Source organism: Mchenga conophoros, linkage group LG23 (genome assembly GCF_057382185.1).
Source record: "Mchenga conophoros isolate Kocher_MC1m ecotype Shallow Benthic linkage group LG23, M_conophoros_male_GT1.1, whole genome shotgun sequence".
Taxonomy (NCBI): domain Eukaryota; kingdom Metazoa; phylum Chordata; class Actinopteri; order Cichliformes; family Cichlidae; genus Mchenga; species Mchenga conophoros.
Window position 1 is genome coordinate 3,032,248 of NC_140547.1, and position 18,384 is coordinate 3,050,631.

The window sequence follows — 18,384 nt, forward strand, 5'->3', positions numbered from 1 at the left end:
GAGAATGTATAAAAAAAATGTGGGAAATTATTTTAAGGTATTTTGAAAAAAGGCATCCTCTTCATGCCATGTTTTAGTTTTCTCATGCTCACGCTCCACTTTGGGAATCAGCTAATTAGAAACAGATAAACATGTATAGATATCCATGGCCTCTTTATTTCAGGCCTCCCCCCGTGAGCGATGTGTGCTTGAGGGATTATCTAACAAGAAGACTGCGGCTCTCACTCCTGTGGTTTCTGCTCAGTCGCCATCTGACAGCCAGGATGGCCCGACTCTTTACATGGCCAGTTGGGCCCAGCACGAAACCTTATTATTCTTAAAGCCCCTCTCTCCCCATTTGTACCCGATTTGTCCTGATGCTTGAAAATTTGTTGATGTTTTGTGCCCTTTCAATTCATTCTTACTCTTTCTGTCTCACCTCAACCACTTTAGTGTTGCAATGAGTGTTCTTCATACGTCCCTGATTGGTGCGATCTGTGTGTGCAGGTAAGTTAAGTGGTCCACTGCAGCCTCCCTGCAGAGAGATTGATGGCCTCAGGCCATGTCACACTGTAATTTCTTAAGCACTTATATCCACACTGGCTTGCCATCTCTGCGGCAGTCTTTGCACCAAACTGTATGTAATTAGAAAGCAAATGTCTGGGAGCAGGCCTGCTGATCTGCAGGTAACCCAATAAAATATTATGCCATCTTTACTGCCCATTGTTGAAACACAGTAATTAAGGGTAGTTTAATGTAACAAAGTCTACACTTTAAATTTTACTAAGCTCTTTTATTGTTACCTCTATTCCTGTGGATATTAAAAAATTATTCACAGGAACTGTGAATATATATATTATACTTTCAGAGAAAACAGAGAAATATTAAAATATAATTAGCCACAAAGTTTAAACCATTGTCTCTTCTCTTCTTGCCAAAGTCTGTCTCACTCCAGTGTAAGTGGTCATGTTCAGTTGGCATCCCCGTGGACACTCAGTGGGTTAATGCTGGATGTCGCTGTGTCCTGATGGCAATCCAAAGCCTTTCTAAGAAGGCTTTGGCCGAACAAGGCATAAATCCAGATTATGAAATAACAATAAAACAATCCCTTATGCTCATTTCATAAAACACTATATAATAAAGCTTATGGGGAAAGAGCTTGACTTAACAAGTCCAGTGTGCTGCACTCTTTGCACTCTCTGCAAGCTGATAAGTGAGGAGCTGTGAGTAAGCAAAAATAAGTGCTGTTAATAAAAACGGTATATTCTGCACACATACAGATACGCGATTACTGCTCAGTTATTAGTCGTTAGGTAGAAACTTTCAAGAGGTATTTGAAACAGAGCCGTTATTCTCGTGAGGGGCTCTCACTAGTAAAGAGGAGAGGAAAGCAACTCAAGAGTGATATAAGCTCAACAGATGAGCCTCAATTCACTAAATGTTTGAATCCAGATGACCCGCAGATGCTTTAAAGCAGATTTAACAACAATAGACAGATGTTGGATGTTGAGCGGTAGCTTGTATAAGGGAAGTGGTTATCACACCGGCTGAGTTTTTTTTCTCCCCATCCCTTTAATCGAGGAAAGACTTAGAGCTGTTTCTAAGTGCTTCCAAATCAGATAAAACAGACAGAGAAAACCAAGTTCTCCATGTAAGTGAGTGCTGCTTTGTGAGGCTGATATGGACCAGAGAGGATTACTCCTGCATGGGAGGCAGGCTTTGGAAGGACTATGAAGACAGGAATATAGACTTTCCTACTTTATACTATCATTACAGTCAAGAAGTGGATGGAAGCCATTTGTGTGTGTGTGTGTGTGTGTGTGTGTGTGTGTGTGTGTGTGTGTGTGCCATACAAAGAATAGAATTTTATTTCTTATTTTATTTCTACTGAACATAGCACTAAATGTATATATGCATTAAAAATCAACAGACTCTAGAATTTTTCAAAGCATTCTCACCCTTGCTTTTACCTCAACTACATTTAACCCTTTCCGACTCATGGAAGTGTGGTAGACTTCCGCCATCCTTTTACGAGGCAAGTATTGCTCTTGTCCCAAAGAAAGGTAAGGATCCTGTGGAATGCTCATCCTTTAGGCCAATCTCTCTATTAAATGTTGATACTAAAATTTTGGCCAAGGTTTTGGCGCGTAGGCTGGAAAATATCTTGCCCTCAGTTATATCCGAAGATCAAACAGGCTTCATTAAGAATCGTTACTCTTATTCCAATATCCGCCGACTATTGGATGTATTATACACCCCTTCCAATCAGGGTCCTGAGTGCATTCTCTCCCTAGATGCGGAGAAGGCATTTGATCGGGTAGAGTGGAAATATTTATTCACGATCCTAGATAAATTCAATTTTGGATCGAAATTTATTTCATGGATAAGGTTATTATATATGTGCCCTAACGCTTCAGTTTTTACTAATTCCATACAGTCGCGGCCTTTCAACCTCCAACGAGGAACCCGTCAGGGATGCCCCTTAAGTCCTCTTCTTTTCAATCTGGCTATAGAACCACTCGCCATTGCACTCCGCAGCTGTGGGGAGATCAATGGGATCCGGAGGAAAGGTGCTGAACATAAAGTATCCTTGTATGCCGATGATCTTTTAATTTTTATTTCAAACCCCAAAATATCTATACCTGCAATGTTATCCATACTTCGCCAATTTGGCCAGTTTTCAGGATACAAGCTCAACCTATGTAAAAGTGAGTTGTTTCCTGTGGGTGGAGGGGCACCAGTGTTTGACTATACTACCCTCCCCTTTAGAATAGCAGGGAATCAATTTACATATCTAGGTGTAATTATTACAAGGACACATAAGTGTCTCTTCAAAGCGAACTTCCTTCCTCTGTTAAATAATGCAAAAAAACATCTGGCACAGTGGTCCCCTCTTTCCACCTCTTTGGTGGGAAGAATCAACTCAATCAAAATGAATATACTTCCTAAATTTTTGTATCTCTTCCAATTGTTACCAGTATTTATCCCCAAATCCTTCTTTGATTCCTTGGACTCAATTATCTCATCTTATATATGGAGGGGTAAACGCCCTCGATTGAACAAGGCTCAACTCCAAAAACCCAAGAGTTGTGGAGGCCTGGCACTGCCTAACTTTCGATATTACTATTGGTCAGCAAACATGCGCTACATTATATCTTGGCTTTACTTCCACAACAAGGGTAATTGCCCATCCTGGGTGCTCATGGAGTTGAACTCGCCCACAGGCTCTTCTGTCCTGGCCCTGATTGGATCTTCACTCCCCCTTCCCCCAAACAAGACAATCGATAACCCAGTTGTCTGGCACACGGTGAGGGTGTGGGCTCAGATGAGGAAGCATTTTGGATTAACAGGTTTCTCCCTTCTAAGTCCAATTCTTTCTAACCCCCTTTTTCAGCCATCACTATCTGATCCTATGATAGGGGCATTACATGTTTCAATGATCTATTTTTTGACAATACTTTTGCATCTTTTGCCCAGCTTTCTGAAAAATTTAATCTCCCACGTACACATTTTTTCAGATATTTGCAGACCAGACATTTCCTCCAATCTCAGATTCCAAACTTTCCGGTAGCACCAGCTGCAAGCCCAGGGGATATGCTCCTCACCCTAATCCCAACACGTAAAGGGTTTATCTCTCTTATTTATGACAGGCTGGTGAGCATGAACGGTTCTTCGATAGATCGGATTAAAACGGCCTGGGAACAAGATTTAAATCAGTCCCTGTCTATGGATACATGGGACTTAATACTCAAATTAGTTAATTCCACGTCCCTATGTGCCCGCCACTGTCTTTTACAATTTAAGGTTGTGCATAGGTTCCATCTCTCCAAAGTCAAACTATCCCGTATGTATCCGAACGTTGACCCTACCTGTGATAAGTGTGGGAGTGCGGAGGCTTCCCTTATTCATATGTTCTGGAAGTGCCCTAGCCTCGAAGGATTCTGGAGAGATATATTTCAGACCTTATCCCTACTTGTTGGACACCATATGGATCCGGATCCTTTAGTTGCGCTTTTTGGCACCACTGGAGAGGCTGATGCACGGTTGACCTCGTCACAGCGTTGCATGCTCTCCTTCGCCTCCCTTGTAGCTAGACGTACAATCCTCCTAAGATGGAGGGGTGCCCCTTTGCCCACCCAGGCTCAGTGGCTGAGGGACCTTATGTACTATCTGAGCCTTGAAAAGATCCGGTATGCGATTAGCAACAACAGCGGTAAGTTTTACAAGGTGTGGGGGCAATTCCTGAAATACTTTTCCAGCCTCTGCAATGTTGTTTTTATTTGTTTGCTTCTTTTTTCTTGCTTTGTTTGTTTGGTTTTTTCCTTCCTGGTCTGAGGGATAGGGGTTCTAAGTGTTGTGGGTAGGGGATAAACTGCTGGAAGCAATTATAAGACATGTGAGTGTGTCATTAATCTGTATTCTGATATTTCAGTTTTAACAGTCGCTGTGAAACTTGCTTGTTTGGTGTTTGTCAATTCTGCGTGTATTTGCTTTTCTTTGTTGCTTCAACTCAATAAAAATATCTTTGAGAAAAAAAAAAATCAACAGACTCAAATAAAGAAAAATGTTTTAGCAGTTTGGTTTGAATTTCTGTGTCAGTTTTTGCAAACCTGCCAGCATTTTTGATATATGACTCATAGTCATGGCTACATTATAACATATAAACTCAGCACTCAAGGGTTCGACCACACCCTCAGATTATTGAGTTTTGGTCACAGCTACACAACTGTAGAGTGTTGTGCGTGTTTCTTGCTTGGCTGTGATGCTCATGATGTCTGTCCATGTATTTACAGAACTATCTGCAGAACAGATGTTCATAAGCATTTCATTTGACTCAAGAGGGGAAACACTACCCACAACACTATCAAGGTTGTGTTCTCATTCGCTCTTGTATATTTCTAGTACTGTATATAAATACGAATCTAAGGAGACAGCATAACTCGTCAACATATTTCCATAGCATATTATAAACAAAATACTCTTTGACTATAGAAAATTAGTATTGTTCAGATTCTTGTGTTGGTTAACCAGTTCTCTAATGGCCTGTCATAGTTCACAGTTTGAAGGTTATCAGTCAAAGTCAGAGAATCACAGAGCAGAATGTAACAATGTTACTGGTGTTGTTTTCACCTTTGACATCCACACCTTGGAAAAACTTTATCTGCTGCAGCAGGAAAAACCACAAATGTCCATCCACCTGTTTACCAGTGGGAAGATCTTTCAAACCTTCAGTCATGCATCAAAATGGCGTGTCAGAACACATCCACTTTTGAATGCATCCTTACGTGAACGGGTTTTACTGACTTAAAAGCATGAGATAAATGACTCCCTACTCACAAAGACATTCCCCTTTAAGGAATATCAGTGTCATGGTTTCAGCTGTGTAATGCATTGCTTTATCTCCATATTAAGTATCTTTATCTAGTATCTGAACAAATAATATATTGAAAGATGGGTACAATATGACCACTCACTGGCATCATGGGTAGCATGATCCCATTGTAGTTTTTACTCAGTTTTCTCAGGTGGAAAATACCCAGTTGCTACAGGCTATACAGATACCTAAGCAGCACATATTTGGGGAAATAATAAGTCTTGCAGCACGTTAAAGGAAAAGAATACAATTCTGTGAATCACTAAAAAAGTAGTGAGACACTGTATAAATATGTGAGCTGTGGAGGTGCTGGCAGGTGAGTTTTCCCCTCCGCATGATGGCTCCATGTAGGTTACTGATATCCCAAGTCCCAGCCCTTTCCCTCGGTGATAGTTAATTACACTGGATAAATCCATCGGCAATTTGTCAGGCTGTTTCAGTATTCCCACCCAACCCACCCACCCAAGACCAGCCACTTCCCTCCTCTCTTATTCCTCATTCTAAGCTTATGTAATGAATCACTAATCACTCAGTCCCTGATGAACATCCCCAGCCTATTGTCTCTTAATTACCCCATTCGAGAGGCAACAACACAGGCCAGCAGGGGGCGGGCAGTCAAATAAAAATAAGGAATATAATGCGTGTAAAATAGTTTGTGCTCAAAAGCCTGAACATCGTTGTGTGTGTGGATGAGGGCAGTGTATTTACTGTCAGGTGGTGAATTATGTATGTCACCGTGTTTCTGTTCATGTACCTGAGAGAGCGAGCGGGACATTGAAAGCCCCCCGGCTGTCGTGGTTTATGTACATAGAGCCAGAACTGGCTTGCTCTCAATCTTTGCTCGGCTCTGTGACCGCCGGGCTCCAAATGGTCCTCTTGTGGAGCATCTTGGCTGTGGCAGAAAATGGAGCCTCTAACTCACAGTCATTTGCAGATGCGACACTTGGGATTCGAAGCGAGTTGCCACAGAGCAAAGATAGAAATTGGAACTGGCAGCAGACATGAAATGGGGTCAGGGGATTTGCCCCCGACACCCTCTCACACACACACACACACACATATATATGTCCATATATATATATATATATAAATATATATATATATATATATATATATATATATATATATATATATATATATTATATATATATATATATATATATATATATATATATATATATATATATATATAAATAATGAAGATGTAAGTTTCAGGAATTCATGAGTAGCCAGTTCAATGATGTTGCAGATAAACTAAAAAACGGGCTTTGAATCAAAATATTAATTTGTTGCTGTATTTTAGTGTCTGCTAAAGAATCCATACACATTGAATGAAATACATTCTCTCTGACTTCGGTTCTTAAAAGTAAAGACTTCATGGTTGAAACACCCAGTCGGTGTGATGGAGCTGGGGGGTTTAAGCAGTGTGTGAGGCGGGAAAGAGAAATTCCCATACTCCCTTTTCGCAGTCTGAGAAAAGCGCAAAAGAATAGGTTCAAGATCACACAGTTGTCGCTTGTTTACATCAACCGAGCAAACCGAGAACAAATTTTTATAGCGTCCCCATCTGACAGGTGTCCCCTGCCAAGTACTCTTAATAGTTAAGGTTTTTGCATTTAATCTCGCTAATTTCAACATATCCCTCTAAGGATCTTAAAGCTTAACTTTCGAAAAGAAAAAAACCCTGTACAGCCCTTTTTGGAATCCTGGTGTCTGTTTTTTGTCAGTCTTTTAGTGAAAGCCTGTCAAAAATGGTTAGCTTCTCCAGTGAAACTACTTCTTTGCATCTTAGCTCCCGGTCTTGCCCTGTGTCTGCACAATTTCTTTCTATCCTCTTGTTTCTCTCCTTTTGTTTAGATAAAGCGAGGGATTAGGAAAGATTTGCCCCCATAAAGCAGTGGTTTGATGGGCTTTTATCCCACCATGTTGCTAAAGCTGTGTAGCCCCTGGATTAGGTCTTGACAATAGGAACCCTTGTGCTGGGCCGCAGCCTGAGGGGCACAACCAAAGACCAGTTCTGAGAAAGAGGGAGGAAACAAACCTGCCAACCTCGATATGTCAAGTCTGCCACAGAAACCGTTCAGAGGAGCGGCCCTGGCTGCTGCATGGTGCGCCGCATCTACAGGATCATACAAGGATAAACAATAGAGTGAACAACTTGTGGTCAGCCTCACATGTGGAGAATAACTGTGTCTCTATCTCAGTGCTCTCTGTTCACCTCACTTTGGTTTCTACCAAAGTGCTTAATGTAGAAAGTTTCAGATGCATGCTCCACTCTGGGGAGATTTTTATAGATATTGTGGAGTATTTTAAAAATAGCTCTTAAGTGATGGCACTTAAGTCAGCATCAGGTGGGCCTGAAGGCTGTTTTGAAAGTGAAATCTGAAGGTTGTGGAGTTAGAAGAAGTGAGGTTAACACAACCACATCGCTAACTGGTCGAATCTGCAGGCTTGAGGCTACATCGTGAGCTGCTGGGGTAACACACCCGAGTCTCTGACTGAGCTTTTGGTGTTTGAGTTGCATTAGATAACATAGAAAAATGACAGTTGCATTGAATGTATGTGTATTTTTTCTTTCTTTTACTATCTCATATTAATATTGTGTCAGTGTATAGAGAGTGCAGAGTACTCTATAAAACGGTACACTAATAATAATTTTACATAAACAGCTGATTTGACAACTGTGTGTATTATGAAAAGAGTTGGCGATAAAAGGGGCGAGTAAGTCACCAGTGTTTACAGCAGATCTATTAGACTCACACTATGTAGGCTATGTGGTAAGCAACAGGCAGCTGTCAGACAAATTAGTGATGAGCACTGACAATTTAGCATTTGTAACATTGCAAGTTAATAAATGCAAAAAGGTGTAAGTTATGTGTTGACATGACGAAATAAAAGGCAGTTAGTGCAGTTTTAAATGTGATGCTTTGCTTTGCTTTTGTCGCACAGAAAGCTGTTTACTTTTAAAATAAGTGTTTTAATACATGAAGTCTGGAAACAAAGTCTATGGAGCTGGAGATTTGTCCATTTAAATCAGGTATTCAACACATATGAGGACGGTCTTAAAGGTGAACGCCCTGCTAATACACAGCTGGAGAATTGCTAATGGCAAGTTGCTTTGTTACTCCAGTCACACAAGTCCCATGGAAGCAGTCAATTCTAAACGATACATCAAAATGATTAATTTTACCCAAATGAGCACAAGCTAACCTTGACTAAGAGCATGTGCCGGCCAGAGCAGCTGGTTTGAAACCTAATATATTCATGAAGTTAAAGAAAACCTAATGACAAAAGTTAATGGGCTCTGAAGGCTGAAGGCATCAACTTTCTCCTGGAGTTGATGTAAAATGCCACTTGGAAGTATAGGGAGCCATTTGAGGAGAAGAAATTACAAACACTCATGCGTTATAAACCTGATTAAAAACTGAAGATGATTTATAAATCGCTGCTGCTTCCTCGGCTGAGCGTTGATTCAGGCTGCCAAAGTCCTGATGCAGGGATAAAGTTTTGAGGCGCGAGGATGATTGAGAGCAAAGGCGATAACTCAGATCTGAGGAGAGGCTTTAACATGATAAAGCCTGAATGCAGCCAGAGTGCAGAGAACAATGAGTGTGCTGATAAAATTCACAGAAATCTGAGATGAATTTGGGGTTTAGAAAGTTAGCCTGGGGTGAACAGTGCTCAGATCCTGAAGGTGAGCAGGATGAGAAGTGTGGTTTGAAAATGGTAAATGACGAGGGGTGAACTACGGGTTTTATTCAGAATAATCTTTATCATTAGGCCTCAAAAACAGCAGTGAGGTTCTGCAAGGGATAACAAATTTGGAACTACTGATTTTTTCTCTAAACGTCAATGATTTGCAAATCAATTGACTGATAAATCGTAATATTTTGATAGTTTTTATATTTTACAGTTTTAGATGGTTGAGAACCGAATAAACTTGAGTGAACATTTAAACAAGCAATGGTGACACCAGTGGGACTGGTGATGTTTTGCTCAGAAAAGCAGACATTATATTCACTAAAGGTAAATCAGTATACATAATAATGATAATAATGCATTATTAATAATCCCATTAGTCATGTTTCAAATGACCTGTTTTATCCACATCTGAAATTTAGATTAGATGTTATTAAACCGTTTGAATGAAACAAACATTTTCTCATTATAAATGTCAAACATTCTCTCCCCTTATCACAAGCTCTTAATGATAGACCAGTAAGAAAGGTAAACAAATTCATATACATTTAATTTGTTCTTAAATTGCTCTGTTACACCACATACAATAGACACACTGTTGGGATTTAATCCAGACATGCCTGTCCAAATCGTCTTTTAGGCACCAGAAGTCGAATACTTTTAAAAACTGAGATTATGCCTATTATTTTGACTTAAATTAAAAAAAACATCACCTGAAAATGTGACATCCCAGAGTCCAGAGTCATGAAGAGCCTCAGCGAGTGTGAGCCCTGAGCTCAACATCATGATTCTGTCCAACATTAAAGAAATAAACAGAAGACAGAGGAACTGGGGCAAGTTCTGCAACATGCTAATAAGAACCCAGACTCACCTCTTCTAAGGGAAAGGGCTGATCTCACCGAATACTACTTTAAAACTGTTTTTCACTCCTTTTTCTTAATTGATAAATAAGCTTATAATTTATAATAGCTACATAACGACTATTAATAACAATATTTTGAAAGCATCTTCACTTTTAGGAAGATTACATTTTAAAAGATTACATCTATAATTTGTCTAAATGTTATTTTACAAGTTAAAACCAATTCTGTAAATCACAGTGAGTTTATTGTCCATTCAATCCCTGCGTGGGAGGGGCTGCTGCTCCACTGGCCTAATATCACTCTAATAGCAGGCCCTCTTGACACTTGCGCTAAAACCCTCAGCCATGCTGGACATTAGCCCGCATTATACGTTCCGTAAAAAAGCTGATTTGAGGAAGAGCAGCTGAGAGGAATTCCTTCTCGCTTTAATTGCTTTAGAAACGGTTCCCACAAAGAGACACTGGACAGATTTACCTCCAGTTTAAGTTCTTATTTTCATCGGTTCACAAGTTAATCCGATTTTTCTTCTCCTCTCTGCCCAAATGCTCTCCGGCAAAAAAAGGCATAGGACAAAACATAGCTTCGGAGTATATATATATATATATATATATATATATATATATATATATATATATATATATATATATATATATATATATGAAATCGGAACTTATGTTTAGCTAACAGGTTTTTAAGACCCATGTGCGCAGTGAAACCCACTTGTTGCTATAAATCGTTGATTTTCATTGTTGCTTTTTCATATTCTGCACTTTCTCGATTAAGCTCTATAAGACACCGACCTTAGCTCAACAACATGAAAAATCTAAAGAGGGACTTTGATCTTTGCTCAAACGCGCTGACGTGAGCTATAAGGCGCATACAGCCTGTTTTCAGACGTCTAAAGTTCTATGAGTGAAGGTGAGCAAAGATCAAATTTAGGATTTTAACCCCCTCCCAGCCCACCTTCGTCTTTCTCCCTCACTCTCGGAGAAAATTCAACAAAATATGCAAGCTTTACATTAAAAGGCTACTTTCGCTGCCCTTAATTCCAGCCTAAACGGTTTTTCCTCGGAAGAAGAAATCTTTTCTAAAAACCTTGAAGAAGAAGAGAGGGGCATTATTGTTTTAATCCTCTTACCAGCAGTCATTTTAAGACATTTTTTGGAGGGTGAAATGGCGTCTTGTCTACCCAATCCTAACCTAAATCCCTCGGGGCCGGGGAGCTGCTGGAGGCAGTGCAGCCCAGCCCGCATCTCTCCATCTCAGCTGCATTCCGACCAAAAAATGTAGTCATTGCCAGGCAGCAGGAAAATAAAATTAATGCACGGAATTAACCTGAAAGTCGCTGTAGTCACTGCAAGAGGGTAGCAAAGGCCAGTAGCTTCTCGTCATTTGCATATCATTTCATTAAGACCCGTGTGATTAACGTTCCCCCCTTCCTTTTGCTGATTTTTATGAGTTTCATCTAAATCAGCTCATATTTCTTACAAACATTAAAGATCATGTGAAGCAAATGTTTACTTTCTAGATTATCTCGGATTTGTTTTCATTATTTTGTTTTCTAAAAGGTTGTTTGGAGCTAAAAATCAATCCAGAAAGCATCACTGACAGGCAAACAAAGGAAGCTTTAATGGACTTTTTTATTTTTGTATTTTCTCTGTAGTGGATTAAGTAATTTTCTAAAAAAAAAATTTTTAATAAAGCAGCATGAAACATACTAAAATTAAAAGTAAAGAATGGCAACTGAGAATTAGAAATGAAAACAAGTACAGGTTCCCCTTTGAAGTGGGTTTAAGCGCTTACTCAGCAACAAATTCTCAGAATAACCCTGTAATGTTGAAATTATGAAATCAAACTCACGCTGTCGCGTAATTTTCTCTTTACATTTGTACAAAACAACTTTAAGTTATCAAGATGAAACTTCGTCAGCCTGCAAAAAGCAACACGCATTTCATCATCACGGTCACCTGCGAGCGATATGCTTAAAACAAGGAGGACCTATAATAATAATGATCATAATAATAGTAATAATAATTGTCCAATGTGACAGAACGTGTTAAAACAAGTACAGCGGCACCTCGGTGCAGCACTCACCCACAAAGTGAGGTGTATAGAAGAGAGGTGGGGCGGGTGGATGAGGAAAGCGACGTGATTGGCACAGAGAGGAAAGCGTCTGGGCGCCCCGGTGACCCCACCCGGAGCGCTTTAAAGGCCGATAGATGGCAGCTCGGCATCCTCCCTCAAGCAGAGAAGCGAGCCGGTGCACGGAGCGGACAGACCGGAATATTCTCAGGATATCTGGCTGAATGAAAAACTGTAATGAACTGAATAAGATGATCAACCACCTGGGGATTTTAGAGCAGAAGATTTGAAAGGCGAATATTCGGCTGAGAAATTTCTATAAGACAGAGAGGTAAGAAGTTTGCTGAACGCAAGTTGGGCATTACAGATCATTTTCCTACAGGTTTTAGATTTTAAACTACACAAACGTTTAAACTAAAACTGTTTTAGCCTTGTCTCTTCTGTTTTTGTCTTCGCTTACATCGTGTTCCAAACTTCCTGATAGAAATGATTCTCAAAGTGCAGCGATCTCGAGGTGTCCAAAATAAACAGTGGCAGCGGTCAATAACAGCACGTGTTTGCTCGGTTTCCCTTTATTTTTGACTGTAAAATAACACGCAGTGTTATAGGATTTGTCAGAAGATCCCTCGGTTCCTCTCGGTGTGTTACTCCATGTTGTTAATTTTCCGTAGGTTAATGATTCCCATTCGCTCTCTCTGCCTTTTCAGTTTGTAAATGGTGATGGATTGACGCCACGCATACAGAACTACGGCCCCAAGGCACTCTTTAGTAAATGCAGTATAACTCATAAATCCACGGCAATTAGCATAATTAGACTTAAATCAGAGCCCGAGGCATCGTGACATTGTCCTGAAAGAAGAGCATTATGTTGAATTTTTAAGCTGTAGATGTGGGGGGAAACTAGCAGATTACATACTTCCAGCCAGAGGCTCATTTAGCAAAATAATGCAATGAAACAGACAAAAAGAAAAAGAAAATTAAAAGCGAAAGAAAATTTTGTATTAGTTACACGGTTTCCTCTCAAACAGTGATTTATACACACACACACACGCCCACCGGGGCCCACGTTTCACGTGTCAGGCCTGATGATAAATTAATAGTCCTGTATAGTTGAAACCTATTTGCACCCACATTAAACAGGAGTCCAACCGGGGATCTTGTGCATATTTCACCGCAGACCTGTCACACGTCGCCGTCAGCCTCTAGGCGCTTGGAACCGGCCTGGGACCCGCCGCAGATTGAAATAAACGGCTCCCACTCGAGGCGAACTCACAGGGAGCAAAGTAAATATTTTCCCGCAATTCTGCCGGTGCAGACTGCAGAGGTTTGGCAGCGATTACCGTGAACTGCGAGCGCGCAAAAATAAACCTTTAAAATATTAATAACAATAATAATCATGATTAAAATATATTCAGTGTAAAAGCTCATTTTAAACCCAGACCGTGGATAAAAAATACTGAAGATAATTTTCACTGGAATATTTTTGGATATAAATTAAACCACTTTAATTTATTATAATAATAATAATAATAATAATAATTATTATTATTATTACTATACAGACTTGTATAAAAATAATAATAATAATAATAATAATAATAATACATGCCTGCATTATAATTCAGTAATAATGATTTTACAGAACTGTATTACAATACTAATAATAATAAGGTAAAATCACCACAAAAAGCCACAGAATAATGCAACAATCCAAAAAAGACGATATTGAAAATTCTACTTTATACACTACTTTAAAAATACATTTGATCTGAAACAACACTTTATATTAGCAAAATACAAAGCAGATTATTAGCAATGAGATCAATGGAGAATCTATTTTACGACTTTTCTCAACACTAAATTGAACAAAAAGTGTTTGGTGCTGGGGTCTTTAATCAAATGTAATATAAAAGTTATCGATTTTCTAGTTTCCATGTTTTTGATGATATTTTTGACTAAATTGATTTAGTTTCTTTCAGTTTTTCGTTTTACTTTGCTACATTTGTGCGGATCTGACGACACACATGAAAGTTCTTTGAAAATTCTAACTGTATATTAACTCATAAATCATTATCAGTTATTCGCTTTGTTATCCTTTTATAAAATGAACCATCTTCCCTTTGGCGGGAGTCTAAAGCTTGTCTTTCACCTGTTGCCATTTAATTTTCTCCTCTCGGAACAAAGACGCACACAAAAATAAAAAATAAGAAATGGCCTCCTGGAGCTTAAACTTTTCTTTAGAAGTAAGTTTGTTTGTTCCGAGGCCTGAAACTCACAGCAGCTTGTGACTCTTCAGTCAGCTCGCCGGTCATGCAGCACTACGGAGTGAACGGCTACTCTCTGCACGCCATGAATTCACTGAGCGCCATGTACAACCTTCACCAGCAGGCGGCGCAGCAAGCACAGCACGCGCCTGACTACAGGCCCTCGGTGCACGCGCTCACTCTCGCGGAGAGACTGGCTGGTAAGACTCAGTTGCTCATTTTCTATCCCAAATCGTCACTTCCTCCCGTTCTCAGTTAAGTTATTATATTTATGTGACCCTGGCACGTGAAGGTGCTCGCGTGAACATTTAGCTCGTCCCTAAATTAAACTGGTCATGTTTCTTGTTTCTCAACGGCTGTACATTTCAAGACATTATCCTTGAGGCCCGCTATGGCTCCCAGCACCGAAAGCAGCGGCGCAGTCGGACAGCGTTCACCGCCCAGCAGCTGGAAGCTCTGGAGAAAACCTTCCAGAAGACGCACTACCCTGACGTGGTGATGCGTGAACGCCTGGCCATGTGCACCAACCTGCCCGAGGCACGTGTGCAGGTAAAAAAACAAACCCAAAATTCATTTGTCTAGCAGTCTCGTTTCGCTATTAAAAATGTGAAATAACGCAGTCACGTGATATGAATGGTCGTTTTTCGCTGTTTAAGAGCCGATACTGTGCTCTTTCAGACTCACTGTCCTATAAGGATAGTCTTACGTTTGTTTTCTTATACAGTGCACTGCTTTTCACCTCTGTTTGAAACTCTGTCATACTCAGATTTAGCCTTTTGTATCTTTTAAAGCCCACCTGCCAAGAGGCTCCCTGATTAGTCAGGTGGGTGCGCAAAAAAAGTGTTCGTTTCGTAGTTTTTCTCTTGGTAAAAAGCCCCGTAAAAGATCTTGGATAACACAGCTTTTAAGATCATGCTTTAACCATAATTAGACCTAGACCAGAAGCTTCTGCAGAAGTAAATGTTTTAAGAAAAGCGTTCAGTCAGTAGGACTCACTTTATCACAGATCAAGGCAAAAGCAGTTCATTAAATATCAGAAAACATATCAAGGTATTCTAATAAGAGTCTTGTAAGACTACAGTTTTTCATTGGCGTGACGTTCTAGACCCTGCAAAATCTAAAAATAAAAATGAAATTGGGGAAATGGCCTGCTGTTTTCATTATTTACACACCTGCTTGAAAGACTGACTGGATCCTTTTCATTAAAATTGTACAACAGGACATTTGCATTGGTAGACGATGAATTTCCTGAGGCTCAGTTTAGTTTTTCACATGTGCACCACATCAGGGGTTTTTGTCCAAAGAGCCATGGTAGCCATACTAAATTTTTACAACACACAAGAAGAAGAATATTAGAATATTAACTTTTAATGTATTTTTACTCTTTTACTCAGGCACTTATCTATTTTTCTATCTGCCAGGTTTGGTTCAAGAACCGTCGGGCCAAGTTTCGTAAGAAGCAGCGCAGCTTGCAAAAGGAGCAGCTCCAGAAACAGAAAGAAACTCAAGGAGCTGCCGAAGGTGCTACAGAGGACTCCAAGAATGATCTCACTACTGCCACTACCCTGGCTCCTGAGACTCGCACTCCTCCTCCTCCCTCCTCCTCTTCATCCTCTCACTCAGAGACAGAGAGGCAGGCAGCAGCACGGCCCCAGCCTGGCGAGATGAGCGTGGAAGTAAACGTCACCTCCCCTGAACCATCAGACAGCGAGTCAGCAGCAGAAGATAATGCTGACAGAGAGGAGGACGAAATAAGAGGAGAGACGAGGGTGAAACTCAGGGAGGAGATTCAGGGGGAGGGGGTACTGCCGACAGGGAGCAGCTCCCCATCCTGTAAACGGCTGAGTCCAAGCTCAGGTAAAAAAAACAAACATATTCAGTTTGTCTTTCTTTTGTAGTCTCTAATCAATTACTTTATTTTAGAAATCCATCCATGTGCGAGATAGTTTTATAGAATTCATTCAAATGGACGGTATATACAGAAGTTATCCATGCAAAAGGTGCGTCAAAACATACTGAAGTCCTCCTTCTCGCTTCCTGTCTTCCAGATTCTCCTTTGAGCTCCCCCGCCTTGCCCTCCTCCAGCAGTGTAAGCAGTGGTCTAGCGCAGAGCAACTCCTACGCTTCGTCTCCTCTCAGTCTCTTTCGCCTGCAGGAGCAGTTTCGGCAACACATGGCGGCCACCAACAACCTGGTGCACTACCCATCGTTTGACATGAGCACGCCGTCCAGTCTGCCCTACCTGGGCATGAACGTTAACATGCCTTCCCCACTGGGGTCGCTGCCCTGCCAGTCCTACTACCAGACCCTGTCGCAGGCTCAGCAGGTATGGAACAACCCACTGTTGCAGGCAGCGCCGGGCAACCTCCCAGGAAGCCTCAACAGCAAGACCACCAGCATCGAAAACCTCCGTCTGAGGGCCAAGCAGCATGCGGCCTCGCTGGGATTGGATACACTCCCCAACTGAAGCTTGGCTGCTCGTTGTACGTGCTTGGCCTCTAGGTCAGGGACTACGCTACAGAATGGAGGCCTGCACAGGAGGTGACCTAACAACACCTCCTCCTGACCTCTCATGAACCAGCAAAAGAACTGTGTGTCCACCCAGAATTCAGAATTACCTCCAAAACTGCAGTAGAACCCTCTCCAGTTTAATGTCAAGATTATTTGCTCTTCAGATGTTGTAATGAGAATCACAAAGTCTGCCCACATTTCAAATTTGTGCTCATACAAATTAATTGCACAGCTGAGATTTTTTGTTTGCTCTTTTGTCGATTTTAAATAAACCCAGTTTCAAAGTATTTGTAAGTACACACCAAAAGAGCATAAAGCATGTTTTAGGGGCTCTCCTTTAACTGAGTGCCAGGGTTGTCAGTTCATGTATTGCCCTTATCCTCAACACCATCATTTGAGCATGCGGCTCACTGCTGGGAGCACACGGAAACACAAAGAACATCTCTGCTGGATAGACCGAAGAGAAAATACGATTATGACAAGAACTCAACGGACTTAATGAAAATCCCACCTGGACTGAAGCTGTGACTGAACAGCACTGTTTAGCACTTGCTTGCATTTGACACCACCTGGTCAATAGAATCAGGAAGTTCTAATGCCAGCTGTTCACTATGATTTAAGCTTCTTCTATAAAGTCACTGCAGGAAGGCTTGAACTCCAGAGCTGTCAGTCTCATTCCAGGACAGATATGAAAGATATATATATAAAAAAATCTTATAATCCTACAAGAACTCGAACTATGCATGCTTGTACCCCACTGAAGCATGGCTTATAGCCACATGACATAGTTGACATGGCATTGGCAGCAGGGTAAAGTTCTGATATCAAATTGGTTACTATAATCTCACAACCAAATACATTTTTCTTGATAGATGACTTTCACAGTCAGAGCTTTCAGGTCAGCTTTCAAGAATCCATTGAGCATTGTAAATATCCTTCAGTATTTGTCCACCTTCCTGAGTAAGGAATACCTCCATGTCTCTTCTTTTTAAAGGATTTAACAGGAAGTAGCCCATGTATTTTCCAGTTTTGGCTTTAAGCAAAGGACCTAACAGAGAAAATGAAGCAAAGAGGAGAATCTGCAGATGAGGCACAGTTAAAAATAATTTCGCACCGCCAACATTTATTTTTGTCAGACTGAACTCACCACTTTTCCTGAGCCGGTGGCTTCAGCAGAAAAATGCACAGGCCAGTTCTCTATGTATTATATGACTGTACATTGAAAACATGTATTTCTCATTTGTTTTAAATGTGAGTAATTTATCTGTTCAATGCAAGGGAATAAATCAAAACATAAGAATGACTTATGTTCACAGCATGAAAATGTCTGTCTGTATTTTTTCATTAACACTTTCAAACCAGCTATTTATTAGGTAATTAAGTATTTATTAAGAAAATGTGACATTGAGAAAAAATCAACTTCTTCATAAAATACATGATAAAACTCTTGTGGGATGAGTTGAAGGAAGTTAGCCAAAAGGTGAGCCTGAAGAAGACCAGGAAAGCCATTTACTTTCTAACCAGGATATTGAACCAGTTACCGTGCCCTCTCACAGACGTTACTTTCCAATGAGAATAAGTTGGCAACAAAACAAGGGTGGGCTTGGCTTAG

The 18,384-nt window shown here is 40.6% G+C and overlaps 1 protein-coding gene across 1 annotated transcript; it reads left to right on the top strand.

Annotated features, from left to right (window-relative positions):
• Positions 1–12,164: 12,164 nt before the first annotated feature.
• Positions 12,165–18,075, top strand: LOC146546377 (diencephalon/mesencephalon homeobox protein 1-A-like). Its single transcript, XM_085265466.1, has 5 exons — positions 12,165–12,328; positions 14,294–14,461; positions 14,632–14,810; positions 15,683–16,118; positions 16,310–18,075. Exons 2-5 carry the CDS (start codon positions 14,308–14,310, stop codon positions 16,726–16,728), a joined length of 1,188 nt encoding a protein of 395 aa, XP_085121592.1. The 5' UTR covers positions 12,165–12,328; positions 14,294–14,307; the 3' UTR covers positions 16,729–18,075.
• Positions 18,076–18,384: the final 309 nt, after the last annotated feature.